Source organism: Equus quagga, chromosome 5 (genome assembly GCF_021613505.1).
Source record: "Equus quagga isolate Etosha38 chromosome 5, UCLA_HA_Equagga_1.0, whole genome shotgun sequence".
Lineage (NCBI taxonomy): Eukaryota > Metazoa > Chordata > Mammalia > Perissodactyla > Equidae > Equus > Equus quagga.
In genome coordinates, this window is record NC_060271.1 from 104,185,192 (window position 1) to 104,200,525 (window position 15,334).

Here is a 15,334-nt window from a genome sequence, read left to right on the forward strand (position 1 = left end):
CCATGGATACAAAAATGAAAAAGGCTGACATTTCCAGAGGAAACAATGCAGCTTTCTTTTTTCCATTTGGGATTCTCTTTCTATTCCTTTGGCTGGGAAGTTTGTCTTCTTTCTGTCAGAGCATTTAAGGTTGTTGTAGGGATCATTAATGAGGGTAGAGTAGAAAATCAGGTTTCCTTTGGAAAAGGGGAGCCAGTTAGCACAAAAGGTCTGACATTATCTGAGCCCCTGGGAGGAGAGCAGGAGCTACCCCTTTACAAAGGGTTGCGTCTGTTTTTGGGGAAAAATGCCCGGAGACCTTTCTGTGGTCCTTGACAACTCCAGTCCCGGTGTCCAAGACAAAGGCGGCTTCTCCAGTAGGGCCTGGTTTCTGTGATGGTGACACAGACATGCAGCATCGCTGCAGGCGGTGAGCTCACTCATCCTGGACTGAGGATGAGACTGACACAGGCCCTCTTCTATTTCTGTTGCCTTTCCAAAATCTCTGAATCTTTACCCTTATCCTTTCCTTCTTCCTCCATTTGTAAATGTCTTTCTCCCAGTGTAAGTGGCAGAAAGGCAAGCTTTGAAGTTATAAAACAGGAAGTCCTGGCATGGCCCTTATCCGGGTTAATGAACATGGGCTAGATGCTAAGTCTTCCCAACCCATCTCCTCGCCTACAGGTGACGCCCATCACTACCTGAGAGCCAGGTGTTTGCAGCTTGCTTGGCCACACAGGTGCTCCTCCAGTGGCAGGTCACCTTGATGCAAGTCCTACAGATCTGCTCTTCAGTCTGTCTGCTTTGCCCTAGAGATATGTTCTTGTCCTTACTCTTCATTTCAGATCTAACTTGGAGCTGGAAACCTGGTTCCTTCTAGAAGTTACCGAAATACCTCAGGGTGTCCAAGATCTAATTCATCTTTATTTTCCCATAAACAAGCTCCTTTTGTGCATCTCCTTTTTTATCAATAAGAAAAAAAATCACATTGTTTAGTGGGTTTGTTCTCGTACCCATCAGCTTTTTGTCTCAGAATTGGTGAAACAGGAATTCCTACCCCAGGACAGCCTTTCTCAGGTCGGTACATGTGAGTGGCTGTGCACATATATTCATAGTCACCAAAGATGAATAAAGTATTAGTGAAAAGCCCATAATTTCAACAGTGGTAAAACTGAGGAATGTATGGAATCTTCAAACTAATTTTTCATAAAGAAAAATTTGTAGCAGCCAATTTATGGTTGTGGTTACAGAGGATCTGTGTCACTAAGCAACACGGGACAGATGGAGAAAGCAGGGAATGTAGTGTCCTGCTGAGTTCAAGGACTGCATGGAGCCAACCCCAGGGAGGCAGCAGCAGGCAGTGGAGTCGGGCCAGGCAGGTAACCAGGATCATCAGGATTGTCCAACGTTAAACATTAGAGAAAGTGTAGATGTGAAATAAATTACAATGAAGCTATTCCCTTATTAAATGGAAGCATAAATAAGCAGTAATTTCCTTTAACATTACGAGTTCATTACTACCAGAATGGTTGTATCCATAGCAGCAGCAGCGGTCAACTGATAAATGAGTTCTTCTGAATTGTCGTGTCTTCTGGTAATTGGAGAGTCATGGAAACTGGCAGTATAAATGAAGAAAGACTTAAGACACATTTAGAGAAACAAATGAAACATTTTGATTATTTTATTTTTTAATCTTCAAAATTTTCTGCCATGAGACAGGAATGCATGATAGAAATGGCTCAACATTCACATGAAACACTTGGATTCATTTTCATTCACAAGTTTTTCTAAAAACACCTACAATTTCATAATCCCACCCACTTCCAACAATTATCACAGATTTAATTGACTGTTAAACAGTAGTTGCCAGCAATAGAGCACTGGAACGCTTTCTGCATATTAGTAGTGTCTTTTGAAACTACCACTCAAGAGTATCACGATTATAAATCACTGTACACAGCAACCCCAAAGGTAACTGATGTCCCAAAATAAACTCCCTGCTTCTTAGGGAGAGCTGTATCCCTCACTTAAAGAAATGCTTTTTTTTTCTCCTAGAACTACTTTTCATCTCATAGTATTTTTCTTGCAGGGAGTAGCACATGCTGACCTGATGATTTAACCACCACTGCTAATAGGCAGATACATATGCCTGATGCTTACTGATGCTCTCTGCTAATTATGTACAGAACATACTGAAAAAAGATGGGTTGCTTGGAATCTCTCTCTCTTCTTTTGAAGAGAACTATTTTGAGGTTTTTTTTTTTTGAACAGTTGTAAACAAAAGGAAAGATATACATGGACATATATCTATACACATAGAGATTATACACTGAGTATTTTCAATGTGGCGCGTATCTTCTTATATAGATACACACAAACACAGAGTAAGGGTCTGCACTCACCTCTTCACACATACCCACTCCCTTACATACAGCATGTGAGTATAAACGTTGTGGGTGTCCTAGGGAGTTCACTGGAGTTTGTCTATTACCAAATGATGATGAAATACCTGATTTGTATTACTCCTGAGAAGATACTAGAAGGGAATGACAGTTCTGATGCACTCTGGAATGGCACAATCACGTAAACACTTGCATACTTAAGACTTCTGAACTCATCCAAAGTTTCTAAACATCTAACCAAAAAAAAGGATATCAAAACAATGCAGCAAGTTAAAAAATAAATCAGAAAGTTTTTTTTATAATCAAAGTATAAACAAACATATAGGAAATGCATATTTGTCAGTAATTATTTTTAAAGTAGGAAACATGTACTTAAGAAAAACATAGTCATCTGATAAAACTTAAAAAAACAACTATCCAATGCATAATACATGCATTGCCCAAAATAGCAGAGGATAGCCACATTAGAATTGCAAGGCTTATAGCAACTCCACCAGAGAAAAATTACCATATATAGCAAGTCTATTAAGTATGCAATTTATAAAAAATTACTGTGACTGTTATTCACACTTCTGTAAAAAAGAATTTGCAATTTGCTGAGTATCTTATCCCTCAATAGAATTAATCCGTATAAAAATTACAACTAAACCACTGAATTTCAAGCACCAATTCAATCATTTAAACTAACTGTATTTATATTTCTCCTATTATTGAGGGAACAAATAATGATGAAGGCTAAGCTAAAATTAGCCAAGTAATTATTACAGTCTAGTTTTATAGGCATGCGGTTTTTTTCCTTCCATTCACTTGAATGCCAAACATTAGAAAATGTTTAGGCCAGTAAAGGAATCCTTGCAGGAATCCATTATTTCTGAGTATCAATGGTTTAATATACATTAAAAGCTCTTTAACAAACCACTGCTTTCTTAGTTCTAAGATAGAACAGATTTGCACACAAAAAATTACGGGACTGTTCCTCACCCTGACTTAGGAAAGGCAGCACCTAGACAGTAAACTAACAAGCACACCTGGACAGCTATCGGTAGTGTGAGAAACGGCACTGGTATTCAAGAAGGCAACACCATTGCTCATGGCAATACTGAAGTTTTTCTTAACTAAAAAATTTCCACTAGACATTTGGGATGGGAGGGTATCTCAGTAAGAGAGCTAGCTTTTTTTTTTTTCTGATTTCTTTTTCTGCCTCAGGAAAAACAAAGTAGCACAGTCTGAGCCAGTAGATGAGTAACAGTGTTTGTGGTGCCTCTCGTTGTTCCTGAAGAAAATATGTTCAGATAACAAGGGGTTTATCGTAAATCTATACAACTGCCGCTTTTGTTCCAGTATTTACACCATACCACTTACACACACAGTAATTTCTGAGACATAATTAATGCTTCAGTCTTTTCCTACTATTAAGTTTGGTTAATTTTCAACACACACCAAACTGAACCTTTAGGCCAGCTGCATTTGAGACGGAAGACAAGACTACTGAAGAAAACAAATCATGTGGAAACCAAAATCTTGATCAATAGTCATTCTCCATCACTTCCCGGCCTGTTATCTGAACTCTATCACAAGATCACATGCAGTTGAAAGAGAAAAGATCGTCGCACTGAAGGCCTGGTGTTAGGATAGGGGTGCAGGATCTTGCTGGTCCTCGGTAACAGCAGCTTCACTCTGCTCCTCGCTTATCGCATTGGCTGGCTCTTCATAAACAGGCTCACCAAGGTCTTCGCTGCCCCCTTCACTCTGCTCCTCGCTGTGGTCCTCACTGGGCTCCACAGTCTGTTCCAGGCTATTCTCCAGAAGCGTGGGAGAATTGCTTATTCTACTTTCTTCTTCAGCTGTCTCATTTAAGGGCTGGGAAGGAGGCAGTGTGGGAGTCTCAGACGGCATGACACTTTCACGGGAAGAGATGGGGGCTTTGGTTAGAGTAGTATCTGCTGCAATCTCATTCTGAGGCAAAGATAACTTTTCCACAAGTTTCCACTGGATGATGCTCATGTCTTTTCCACCAGTTGAAATCAGGTGACTGTCACTGTGAGTAAAACTCACATTGGTGACATGGCTGCTGTGGGCACTGTACTTGTGACTGGGAGCCTATATGAAATATATAAATCAGACAGGAAAATTACTCATTCTTTTCAGCAGTGCAGTGCATCAGCTTCTGAACAGGTAATTCGAATCAAAGCCACAAGTCATCAAATCTGAGGAATAAAGTTAGCAGTAATTTCCTTTTAATACATAGCTATTTATATGGGAGAAACAAAACAGAATAATGGGACAACTATACTTTCAGAATTAATTTTTTTAAAAGGTAACAAAGTCTGTCTCTTCTGGATGTCAGGTTGGTATACTTGTCAGACTTTAGTAAGTATTCTACTGAGATGGTTAGGGGAGAATTTACTAGGTTGGCAGGATTATAGGTGATTTAGGAAACAGTTCCATGAGTTTTATAATGTTGATCATACATGTAACAAATAAAATATTTCAATGTTTAAGAGAAATTTAAAACTGCCAAAAATCAAAATGAAAAACAATTGGACAATAAATAAAAATGTAATAAAACATCACCAGCTGCCTTCTGTAACTGTCTTCTCCTTAACCTTAATGAGGAAGGAGAAGACAAGTAATGCCTGCCAGGACACGTACAGACGGCCCTCTTTTCCCTCAGTGCATCGCAGGATCCCGGAGAATAACTAGTAACCTCATAAATATTTTCTCGCCACTGACACAAAATTATCCCTAAACAAAAAGCCTGACAACACTAGTCTGTATTAAATTGATTTTACCTTTGCTTTAGAGCAGGGATACTGAAACAGATGGACTTTGCAAAAGTCATCAGCAACAGCTATCACCTTTCTGTTGTGGGATCGCACCAGAGCATTGATATCTGTCCCATCGGATCCTTCCGGCCAGACACCTTTGATATGGACACACAGGGGTGCAGGAAAGTTAGCCTGAAGAACATCTCTGACGATCCATAGGTTTACTTGATTTTAGAATCTTAGTAATTTTCGTCTGTGTTCAAACTCTTAGTTGCGAACATTTCCCTTACAAATTTCTTAGTGGCTCAACACTTTATCCAAATGATGAAATTTTATCCAAAATCTAATAATAAAAGTAAATCAAAATAGCCTCAAAATGGAAAATTTAAAGATTCAAAGTACTCACTAGTAACCAGCAGGTGGTGCTAATAAATCATTTTAGTTTTAGCTTGACTCACCTCAACAATAAGCTCTTCAATTTTAAAGGTTCTGGTTGGAGGGGAAGTTCTCAGTCACTTGTACAGCAAGGTGCAGAAAGCAAGCCCTAGCACTAATTCTTCCAAGTGGACTCTAGGTAAGCTATGTAAAACTTATACTTTTTTTTTTACTGCCCCCTTTCAGGTAGGCACTTCAAAGAAAACCTTATAGAGATTGTTTCTTGATGGAAATGCATAGGCCATCCACTAATCTACCATGCTGTCCCACAGAATTTTCCTGGAACTATTATCTATGTCCAAAGATAAAACATAGCAAATTTAATTATTCTGAATCATTATGAGGTACTGGTGATCATGGTCAGTATAATTAGCAAAAACCTCTATTAGGCTAGACTACAATTATGGAATATATAAGGGTGGAGATGCTGATCTCCTATGGTTTAATACTACTGTAGAGAACAAATATGTTTTTGGTAAATTTGCTAAAACAAGCTGAAAGATTTCTTAATCGACATCTCTTAATAAATTCTGTTTCATTAAAATAACTAAGTTACAAGTACCTATAATGGATTTTTTTTCTTTTTTCTGAGGAAGATTGGCCCTGAGCTAACATCTGTGCCAATCTTCCTCTATTTTGTATTTGGGTCGCTGTCATAACATGGCCACCGATGAGTGGTGTAGGTCTGTGCCTGCAAACCTAGGCCACTGAAGCGGAGCACCCCAGGGCTGGCCCTGGATTATTTTTCTAATGCACATAGCATAAAGAAATGTTCGGGGGCTGGCCCCGTGGCCGAGTGGTTATAGTTCCATGTGCTCCGCTTCAGTGGCACAGGGTTTGTAGGTTTGGACCCCAAGTATGGACCTATTCCACTTATCAGCTATGCTGTGGAGGCATCCCACATACAAAGTAAAGGAAGACTGTCACAGATGTTAGCTCAGGGCTAATCTTCCTCAAGCAAAAAAAGGGGAGGATTGGCAACAGATGTTAGCTCAGGGTGAATCTTCTTCATAAAAAAGGAGAAGTGTTCAGATCTATGATCAGGCTGGAGTAGAGTCTGACTTTCAGAAGGCAGAGATATATAAGGGAAGGGACTAATATTTTGGGTATTGCTTTAGGTATTCATGCTACATCCATATCCAGGATTGTAATCACAGTCATGTGCCGCATAATGATATTTTGGTCAACAACGGACCACATATATATGATGGCGGTCCCATAAGGTTAGTACCATATAGCCTAGGTGTGTTGTAGGCTATACCATCTAGGTTTGGGTAAGCACACACTGTGATGTTTGCACGACAACATCGCCTAAAGATGCATTTCTTAGAATATATCCTGCTGTTAATCAATGCATGACTATACTGAGTATAACATCTCTTTCTAATTCCTTGCAGACAAGGCTGAATTATTTTAACTTTTCCATTTATCTTCTAACCTTTTTGGAAGGATACCTACAGATTGGGAAAGACAGAAAACTGTCACTGAGGACAGATTTCTAGATATGTCCAAAACATCAGATTAGGAATGATCGCCAAATTTTATCTTTAAATAATGTCTACTAAAAATGCCTTTATATGTCAGCAAATGGTGCTGGGACAACTGGACACCCCCATGTAAAAGAACAACAACTACTGACAAGGATGTGGAGAAACTGAACTCTGCTGGTGGGAATGTAAATGGTACAGCCACTTCGGAAAACAGTCTGGCAGTTCTTCAAAAGGTTAAACACAGAGTTACCATTTGACCCTGCAATTCCACTTCTAGGTATATACCCAAGAGAAATGAAAACATGTCTACACAAAAACCTATGTGATTGTTCATAGCAGCATTATTTATAATAGTTGAAATGTGGAAATAACCCAAGTGTCCATCAACTGATGATAAACAAAATGTGGTATATCCATACAATGAAATATTATTCAGCCATAAATGAAGTACTGATACATTCTACAATATGGAATAACCATGAAAACACTATGCGAAAGGAAAGAAGCCAGTATCAATGGATCACATGTTGTATGATTCCATTTATATGAACTATCCAGAATAGGCAAATTGTTAGAGAGAGAAAGATTAGTGGTTGCTGGGGGGTGGCAGAAGGGACGGGTGGGGCATGACTGCTAATAGGCAGAGGGTTTCTTTTTTGGGGTGATGAAAATGTTCTAATTCTAAAGTTAGTGACTACGGCTGCACAACTCTCTGAATATGCTAAAACCTCTGTATTGTACACTGTATTATTATTTTAATTTATTCATATTTTTTGTTGTTGTTGAGGAAGATTGTCCCTGAGCTAACATCTGTACCAATCTTCCTCTATTTTGTATGTGGGACACCACCACAGCATGGCTTGATGAGTGGTGTGTAGGTCAGCGCCTGGGATATGAACCCAGAAACCCCAGGCCACCAAAGCAGAGTGTGCGAACTTAACCACTATGCCACTGGGCCGGCCCCTGAATTGTACACTTTCAATAGGTGAATTATATGGTATGTAAATAATATCTCAATAAAGCTATTTTTAAAATGCCTTTATAAATTTAAAAGCTTCAGTTTTCACTTGGAGAAAAAAATAGTAAGGCAATAAGTACTATTATGTAAATTCCTTTCCTTTTAATTGTCTTTCATATTATTGGGAACCAAAAGTCTTCTGGATTCTGCAAAGAGTAAACCTCATATTGGTTCAATACTAATACACGGAATTTCTCTGAATCTGGTATTAATATTGATAACACTAAAGAACACATGTAGACTATTTTTCATTTAGAAATTTAAGTAAATATTATATATCAAAATCCCACAAACTGCCTTTTCTCATCAGGTGCCATGTTCTTACCAAAGACTTGAAAGCCTAGTACACAGGTGTATGTCGTCCAATCGATGTCCTTACAATCCGATCGATTCCTAATTAGTTTGCAGCCACTTGGAATGTCCCCTTTAAATTTAGAAACAGGAAGTATAATCATAGTGCTTGTGTACAAATGCATTTGAAAGTGCATCTTGATTCAAACTAGCCACGTTTACTTGTATTTATAATCCATACACTGAAAAACATTAAGACACATTTAAAAGGGAAAAGAAAATGTTTACTTTAACAGGGTTTATAGAACTACAAACTGTTTCCCACGGAAGTTGTTCTTTTCTTTAAAAAGCATAAATGCCCATCCATTATACTCCTTCCTGCCTCCAGGAAAAGTTGTTAAATACAAAACATTCAGAGCAGCATCAATCTCCCTGAGTAATTTCTTATGACACATGTCTACACATTAAAATTAATTCATTACTTTCTTGGAGTAGTGAACCACATTTAAGATTCTCACTCCTTAGCTCACAGTAACAGACGCTTTGTCAGGTTAGAGGGGCCAGAATGCATTCTCTGCACAATTCAAATTCCACGCAGCCTGTGCATTTGCGCCCTGACAGACATATCTCAGCCATACACGATCATTCATACTTACAGTACAATATCTCATAGTCTCCCGAGTTAGACATTATATACTTGTTGTCTGGGGACCAGTCAAGGTGTGTGATATAGCTGGAATGTCCCTAGGAAATAACAGATCAACTATTAGAAAGCTTTTAGAGTTTTGAGTGATAAACAGTTTAATAGTTAGCCAAAAGTGTTTTCCGAGTAGCCATTCACCTGGAATTCCTCAAGTACAGAGAGCAGTAACACAGCCTCTAGAGCTGAACAGGGCTCACAGCAGGGCTTTAGTTCTTTTTTACCTATCTTGTTGGAATTCAATGATGCAGGTATGTGAAGATGCCAGTGATACGTGAAGAGTTCTGACAGAACTTTGCAACTAAAGAGATCTCACCACAGTGGAAACATTAAGCTGGCCTCTCCACCTAGATACCAACAAGCACCTACTGCCTGTGCAGACTTCCAAGAAAGACTGTCTCTTAAACTTGTACCTTAAAGGACACTGCAGTGGATACAACTCAGGCCTTATTTCAAGTCACAGTGTCCCTATTAGAGTGACTTCATTTGTTGAGAATGAAGTATTGGTTCCAGGTTGTGTACAAAGAGTACAGTTTTCCTGGGCTGCTTCCTGAGTATCCATGGTACACCCTGGAGACTGAGGAATACGGCATATATACATAGCCACATGAGGTTTCCTGGGAAAACTCCTATTTCCAGAGAATATTCTGGGGGAAAAGTCACCCAACACTGCACTCCTTCACAACAGCTGGACCCAATACAATCATCTGATTCCTTAAAACATTCCTTAAACAGAAAGACAGTAATCTTCTTCTGCTTAAATTTTACTAACATTGGGAATTAAAACAAAAAAGCTATTAAATGCTGTATTTCGTTGGCTTAACATGTAAGCATTTGATGATTTCCAATAAACTATAAATAGATAAATCACACAGGTCTTATGGTTTACCAAAGTTGACAGAAATTCAAAATCACTTTTATCTCCTACAGTCTGGGGTAAAACACATTTCATTTCTATTGTACTTTTTGAATGACTAGTTTTCTGCTCACATGGTTTTATTTTTTGAGTCAAAGTACCTTAAGCATAGTTTTTAATGATTGACACAGAGTATTCTAATGATTCCAGTACCCTTCTGAAGTCTAACATGTCCTAAAACCTCTCTGGAGCTACGATCTCCACCACAGTGTTGCAGCAAATACACATAATTATATATTTAAATAAATTTAAATTATATGAAATTGAGAAATGTGAAGCTTCCTGAAATCACCAGAGATTAGGTGTATATTGGAAAACAGATCGGGAATCACTTGCTAGACACACAGGAAACCTACCAATTTAACAAAAACTCAATTTTCAATGCCAGAAAGATGCATGTGTTTCTTGGATATTTTCTGAATATGGCAGGAGGATGGCATTCACAGTTCCTTTTCACAGTGCACATGGGTCTGATGCCTGGCCCTGGCATTTGGAGAGGCCACACTTCTAAGACAAGAAAACTGCTACATGAATGATTTAACCAGATTAATCATGGCAAAGTCCTCCAAGAAGTACTCATCCTAATGCAGAAGTACTTACAAATCTTATCCGAATCTTTGTGAAAGTCTTTATTAGCACTACTTAGAAGAGCATCAGAAGCACTGTGTGTATGCATAATATTCATGTAACTCACATGTGTGGTGAACACAGAACATATTTAGAAGGTAAATCAATATAAAATATTCTCAAAAAGGATTCGAGTAGGAAAAGTCCCTAAATTTAGAAAAGACCTTGGGGAAGTTATCAATTCATACTGGAAAGCAAAGAGAATATTTTTTCCTTAGTATGGATTCCAATAAATAAGCAAAGAAAAGATTAAATGCAACTGTTAAGGGTCTATAATGTTACCCTCCCAGACACCATCTCAGAGTGTCCTTGCCACCCCCGCCCCCCCAGGCCATGGAAGGTACACACACAGCCTGGGGGGAAAATACCCTCAAATATCACCCCAAGGGCACAGACACAATTGGGAGCAAAATCTAGCCTACTTCCTTGAAAAGAAACAGGAAGGTATTCTACGCTGGCACTTTCATTACTTCCATTAAGTAGCTGAATGGTGTAACACAACAATCACAAGTGACAGAGCCCATGACTACTATTCTGGAAAAATCAGAAAGAGTTTAGCTAAATCTTTGTCAGTTAAGTTACATGGAGGCTTGTCATCGATCTACATCAGTAGTTTGCAACCCTGGCTGTATATTAAAATTACCTGGGGAGTTTTTTAAAAAGTAACAAGTACCTAACTGTTTTCCTAAGTAGGTATTCAGGTGTCCCTTCACCATCTAGAGCAGTGCTGTCCAATGGAACTTTCTGCAGTGATGAAAATATGCTCTGCCCAGTCCAGTGCAGCAGCAACTGGACATGTGTGGCTTCCGAGTACTCGAGGTATGGATAGTGCTCCCAGGAACTGAATTGTATTTAATTTCATAAACAGAAAGTTGTGGTTAGCAGCTGCGATGCTGGATAACACAGGTACAGTCCATTTTTTCTCTACTGGTTTGAAATACCTTTTATTATCTAGTACATTTCCATATAAACAGAGATCTATTTCTGAACTCTCTTCTCTGTTCCATTAGTCTATCTGCCTATTTATTCTCAGCCAACTATGATAGTTTTGTGGTATGTGGAAAATTTCGGATGAACTTTAGAACCATTTTATCAAGCTCGTAAATATGTTGAAAATGTAAGACTGCATCAAATTTAGAGAATAATTTGCAGAGAAAAGATAATTTTATCAAGTCTTTTCATCTAGAAACACATTATATCTCTATTTTTTCACTTATTCGTTTGTCTTCAGCTGTGTTTCATATAGCTTCCTGTGCTTTTCTGGCTAGGTTTATTCTCAAAGCATCTATAGCTTCTGTTGCTACTGCAAATAGGATTTTTTCCTCCATCACATTTTTGATGTGTTTTGTTGGTTTGAGGGAAAGCTGATCTTTAGAGTATAGACTGTTACTTGCCTGTCCAATCCACATTCTCCCCTAGTGCCCAGCTAAAACACTGTGCTTCCCAACCTCTTTTGTAGCTAGGGGTGCCAGAAGTTACTGAGTGGGGCTTCCAGGAAAACTTTAAGAGAACCGACTTAGGAGGAAGAGTGTCTTCTTTCCCCTTGCTCTGATCCTGTCTTCCTGGAACTAGGGTGTGATGACTGGAGTTGCAGCAGCATCTTATTGAGGATGATGGAGTAGAAAGAAAGAAGGATCCTGAGTCCCTGATGACTTCTTTTAAATGAGAACATATCCCTCATTTGTTTAAGTCACCAGATAATGCAATATAATTCCTGTTACAGTAAGATTGAATCCTACTGCCGTATTGAAATACTGCATTAGTTTCATGGCTTATTTTCTTGGAGATTTCTAGGTAGGCAGTTTGAAAGTCTTTTCCACTTCTCTTTTTGATATATATTTTCAATTACCAAAATCCTGGCAAAAGGAACCCTTAATTTCTACCAGCACTTCTTGCCTATTCTAACAGACTTGTAATGCTTTTTAGTACGTCACTGCAACTTCAATATAGTATATCTCCTGGGCTAAGATCTTTTGAATAGCAGTGTTAACAGGTACACAGGAATTTGAGTCTAACAGAAAGCCACTATGTTGGCAATCAGATGCAGAATAAAATAATCTTAATCCCACTGCAAGTAGAATAGAAACTTTAGGTCAATCAGAACACAAACTCTTTCAAAGAAAATATACAACTGTGCATAATTTAAAAACTGTTTTTGAACTTTTTCACAGATTCATGTTAAATGCTGAAAAACACCCCCAGGTATAACGCAGGGCTCATCTTGTTACTGACAATAATGTTGCTGCTCCTGCTCATAACACCTAACACTTACTGAGTACCTTCTCTGAATAGGGCATTTGTTTAGGTGCTTTACATACATTATCAACTCCAAATCTCAGAGCTACCTTAATGCAGATGCCCACTTAGTAAGTGAAGAAGTTTAGGAGGTAGAGAGAGGTTAAGTAGCTTTTCTGAAGTCACATAACAAAGAATTGGTGGAGCTGGAGTTCAAACTCAGGTCAGATGATTCTGGACCAAGTTAAGCACAGCATTTAAATCACAACTATCTTTTACTCATTTCTGTAACACTGAAGATGAGTAGAAAGTAATTCAAAAGTAGCATTTTAAGAAAAGGAATCTATAAGTAATCAAGAACCTTTTTGGTACATTTTCAAAATAGCACAGGAAAAGCTGAGGTAAAGAAACACTGTACTGGAGCTGGCCCCATGTGGAGTGGTTAAGTTTGGCACGCCCCACTTTGGTAGCCCAGTGTTCATGGGTTTGGATCCTCGGCACAGACCTACACCACTCGTCAGCCATGCTGAGGGGGCAACCTACATATAAAATAGAGAAAGGCTGGCAAAGATGCTAGCTCAGGTCTTTCAAGCAAAAAAAGAGGAAGAATGGCAGTGAATGTAAGGGCAAATCTTCTTCACTGAAAAAAAGAAACATTGTACTGAAAGCAAGAAAACTACATAAAACCTTGCAACACTCAGGCATCTCTGAGAAGGCAACCAGGAGTCTTCAAAATCTTTTTAACTATAAAATCCTTCTGTCATATTAAATTTTACTTGAGAAGCCCCGTATATAAAGCAAATAAAACCAGATCTATACCAGCACAGCCCCACCCCTAAATCCTAGGGCTGTGCAGGAGACAAGTTAGAGAGAGCTTCTGAATCTAAAGCCTTCTTATAAACTTTTCTATAGCAGCAGTAACAAAACCAAACTGCTTACACACTGAAGATATGATACAATTATGAACCCATGAATCCTAAAGGTCAGTCAAACCACTTTTTCTAATATTTACTAAACACTAAGAAGATGGAAGTTCTCATGAGAAGTAGCAGAAAGAAAAAAGGTTCTAAATTACATGATCTAATTAAGAGGCACAAAATGCCACAGATCAGGTCAAGCAGCCTTGGAGCGTGTGCTGCAGGGGGATTTGGAGAGCCCTATGCTGGCAGGAAGACAGCATGTTCCCAGGGGCAAACATGGGAAGCGAGGGGGCAGAGACAGGCCACAGAAGAGGAAATGAAAGGCTGCCAAGGATAGACAGTATAAGGGGCAACTCCACGCTACTTCTCTTCCCCTCGGTGCCTCAGCCGGCCCAGAGAGGTCACACTCATAAAGAGCAAATTTATTTCTTGTGCAATCACCGGGATTCCTTCAAAGAGATGGGCCAGGACCAGCCATGTGTTGTAAATAAACTTGAGATTTGTTTGTGAGGAGGTATCATTTGCCACATCAGAGCAAATACAAAAGCAGCTTCAGCAGAAAATATGTTCACTCACTCTTCTTAATATAGATCTTCGAGGCAGGCACATGTGAGCACTAATCTATAAGAAGCAGATACTGAGCAGTGCTCTATCATCTTATTATTACTGCTTTCATAGATAACGAGATTTACGTCTTTCTGTGGAATTCGTGATTGTCATATTGCTATTTTAAAAGGAATTTCTTAATGGCTATATTCTAGTAATATAATGAGTGATTAGTCTAAAATACAGGCAGACATACCAAGCTAGTTAATGTCCATGAGAAAAAAGGCTTCTTGCTGGTAGACTGGGCTATCTGCAGAAATAAGATGCAAATGAAGCATCTTACTCTCCCTTCTGTACTATTCCAAAATTAAGAAACTCCTTTAAAAGTTGGAATGTACTTATTTGATACTGTGCCTGTTTTTGCTTTGTTTCTACTCTGCCAAAAACTGCACAGCATTAGAACTAAATGCAAGGATTTGAAATGGAAGAGAAAAGGGAAGTGACAGGGTATGTGGAAAAAGATTATGCCAAAAGTGCTCTGAGCCAGGCTCTTCTAGCATGTTCTGAGGTTTTCCAGGGTTCTAAGGACTAAAGAGAGAGACATCAAAGTTTTAACTCAGTCTTTATCACCTTTGGAGACTATCTGGTTTATCCACATACTTACACTGTAAGGAACTGTACTGAGACTGGCTCGATCGGAGGAGTTAGAACATAAAACAAAGGATCATGATAAATGATGGTTGCTATGGTTGCTTCACTTTTCTCATTCATCAAATGAGGAAGTTGACCGGATAGATAATGCTCTCTTCTGCCCTTTATATGCTAAACATTTTATGATTCTAAATGAGATCAGACTTAATATTTTTAAAGAACACCTAGAAAAGGGGAGATACGATGAATCTCCAAATATACAGTTTATGCTAAGCTGTTTTTTTTTAAAGATTCACACCTGAGTTAACATCTGTTGCCAATCATTATCTTGTTTTTTTCCTTCTTCTTCTCCCCAA

At 38.7% G+C, this 15,334-nt stretch overlaps 1 protein-coding gene across 2 annotated transcripts in view; it reads right to left on the bottom strand.

The window, feature by feature from the left end:
* Positions 1-1,628: 1,628 nt before the first annotated feature.
* Positions 1,629-15,334, bottom strand: part of EML4 (EMAP like 4) — a 156,920-nt gene continuing 143,214 nt past the window's right edge. For both annotated transcript variants that reach the window (XM_046661412.1, XM_046661411.1), the window contains 4 exons: positions 9,040-9,127; positions 8,418-8,516; positions 5,174-5,304; positions 1,629-4,481 (listed from right to left, as the gene is read on the bottom strand). In XM_046661412.1, the coding sequence (XP_046517368.1) occupies positions 4,008-4,481; positions 5,174-5,304; positions 8,418-8,516; positions 9,040-9,127 (792 nt within the window). In that variant the 3' untranslated portion in view covers positions 1,629-4,007. The remainder of the gene's footprint in view (positions 4,482-5,173; positions 5,305-8,417; positions 8,517-9,039; positions 9,128-15,334) is intronic.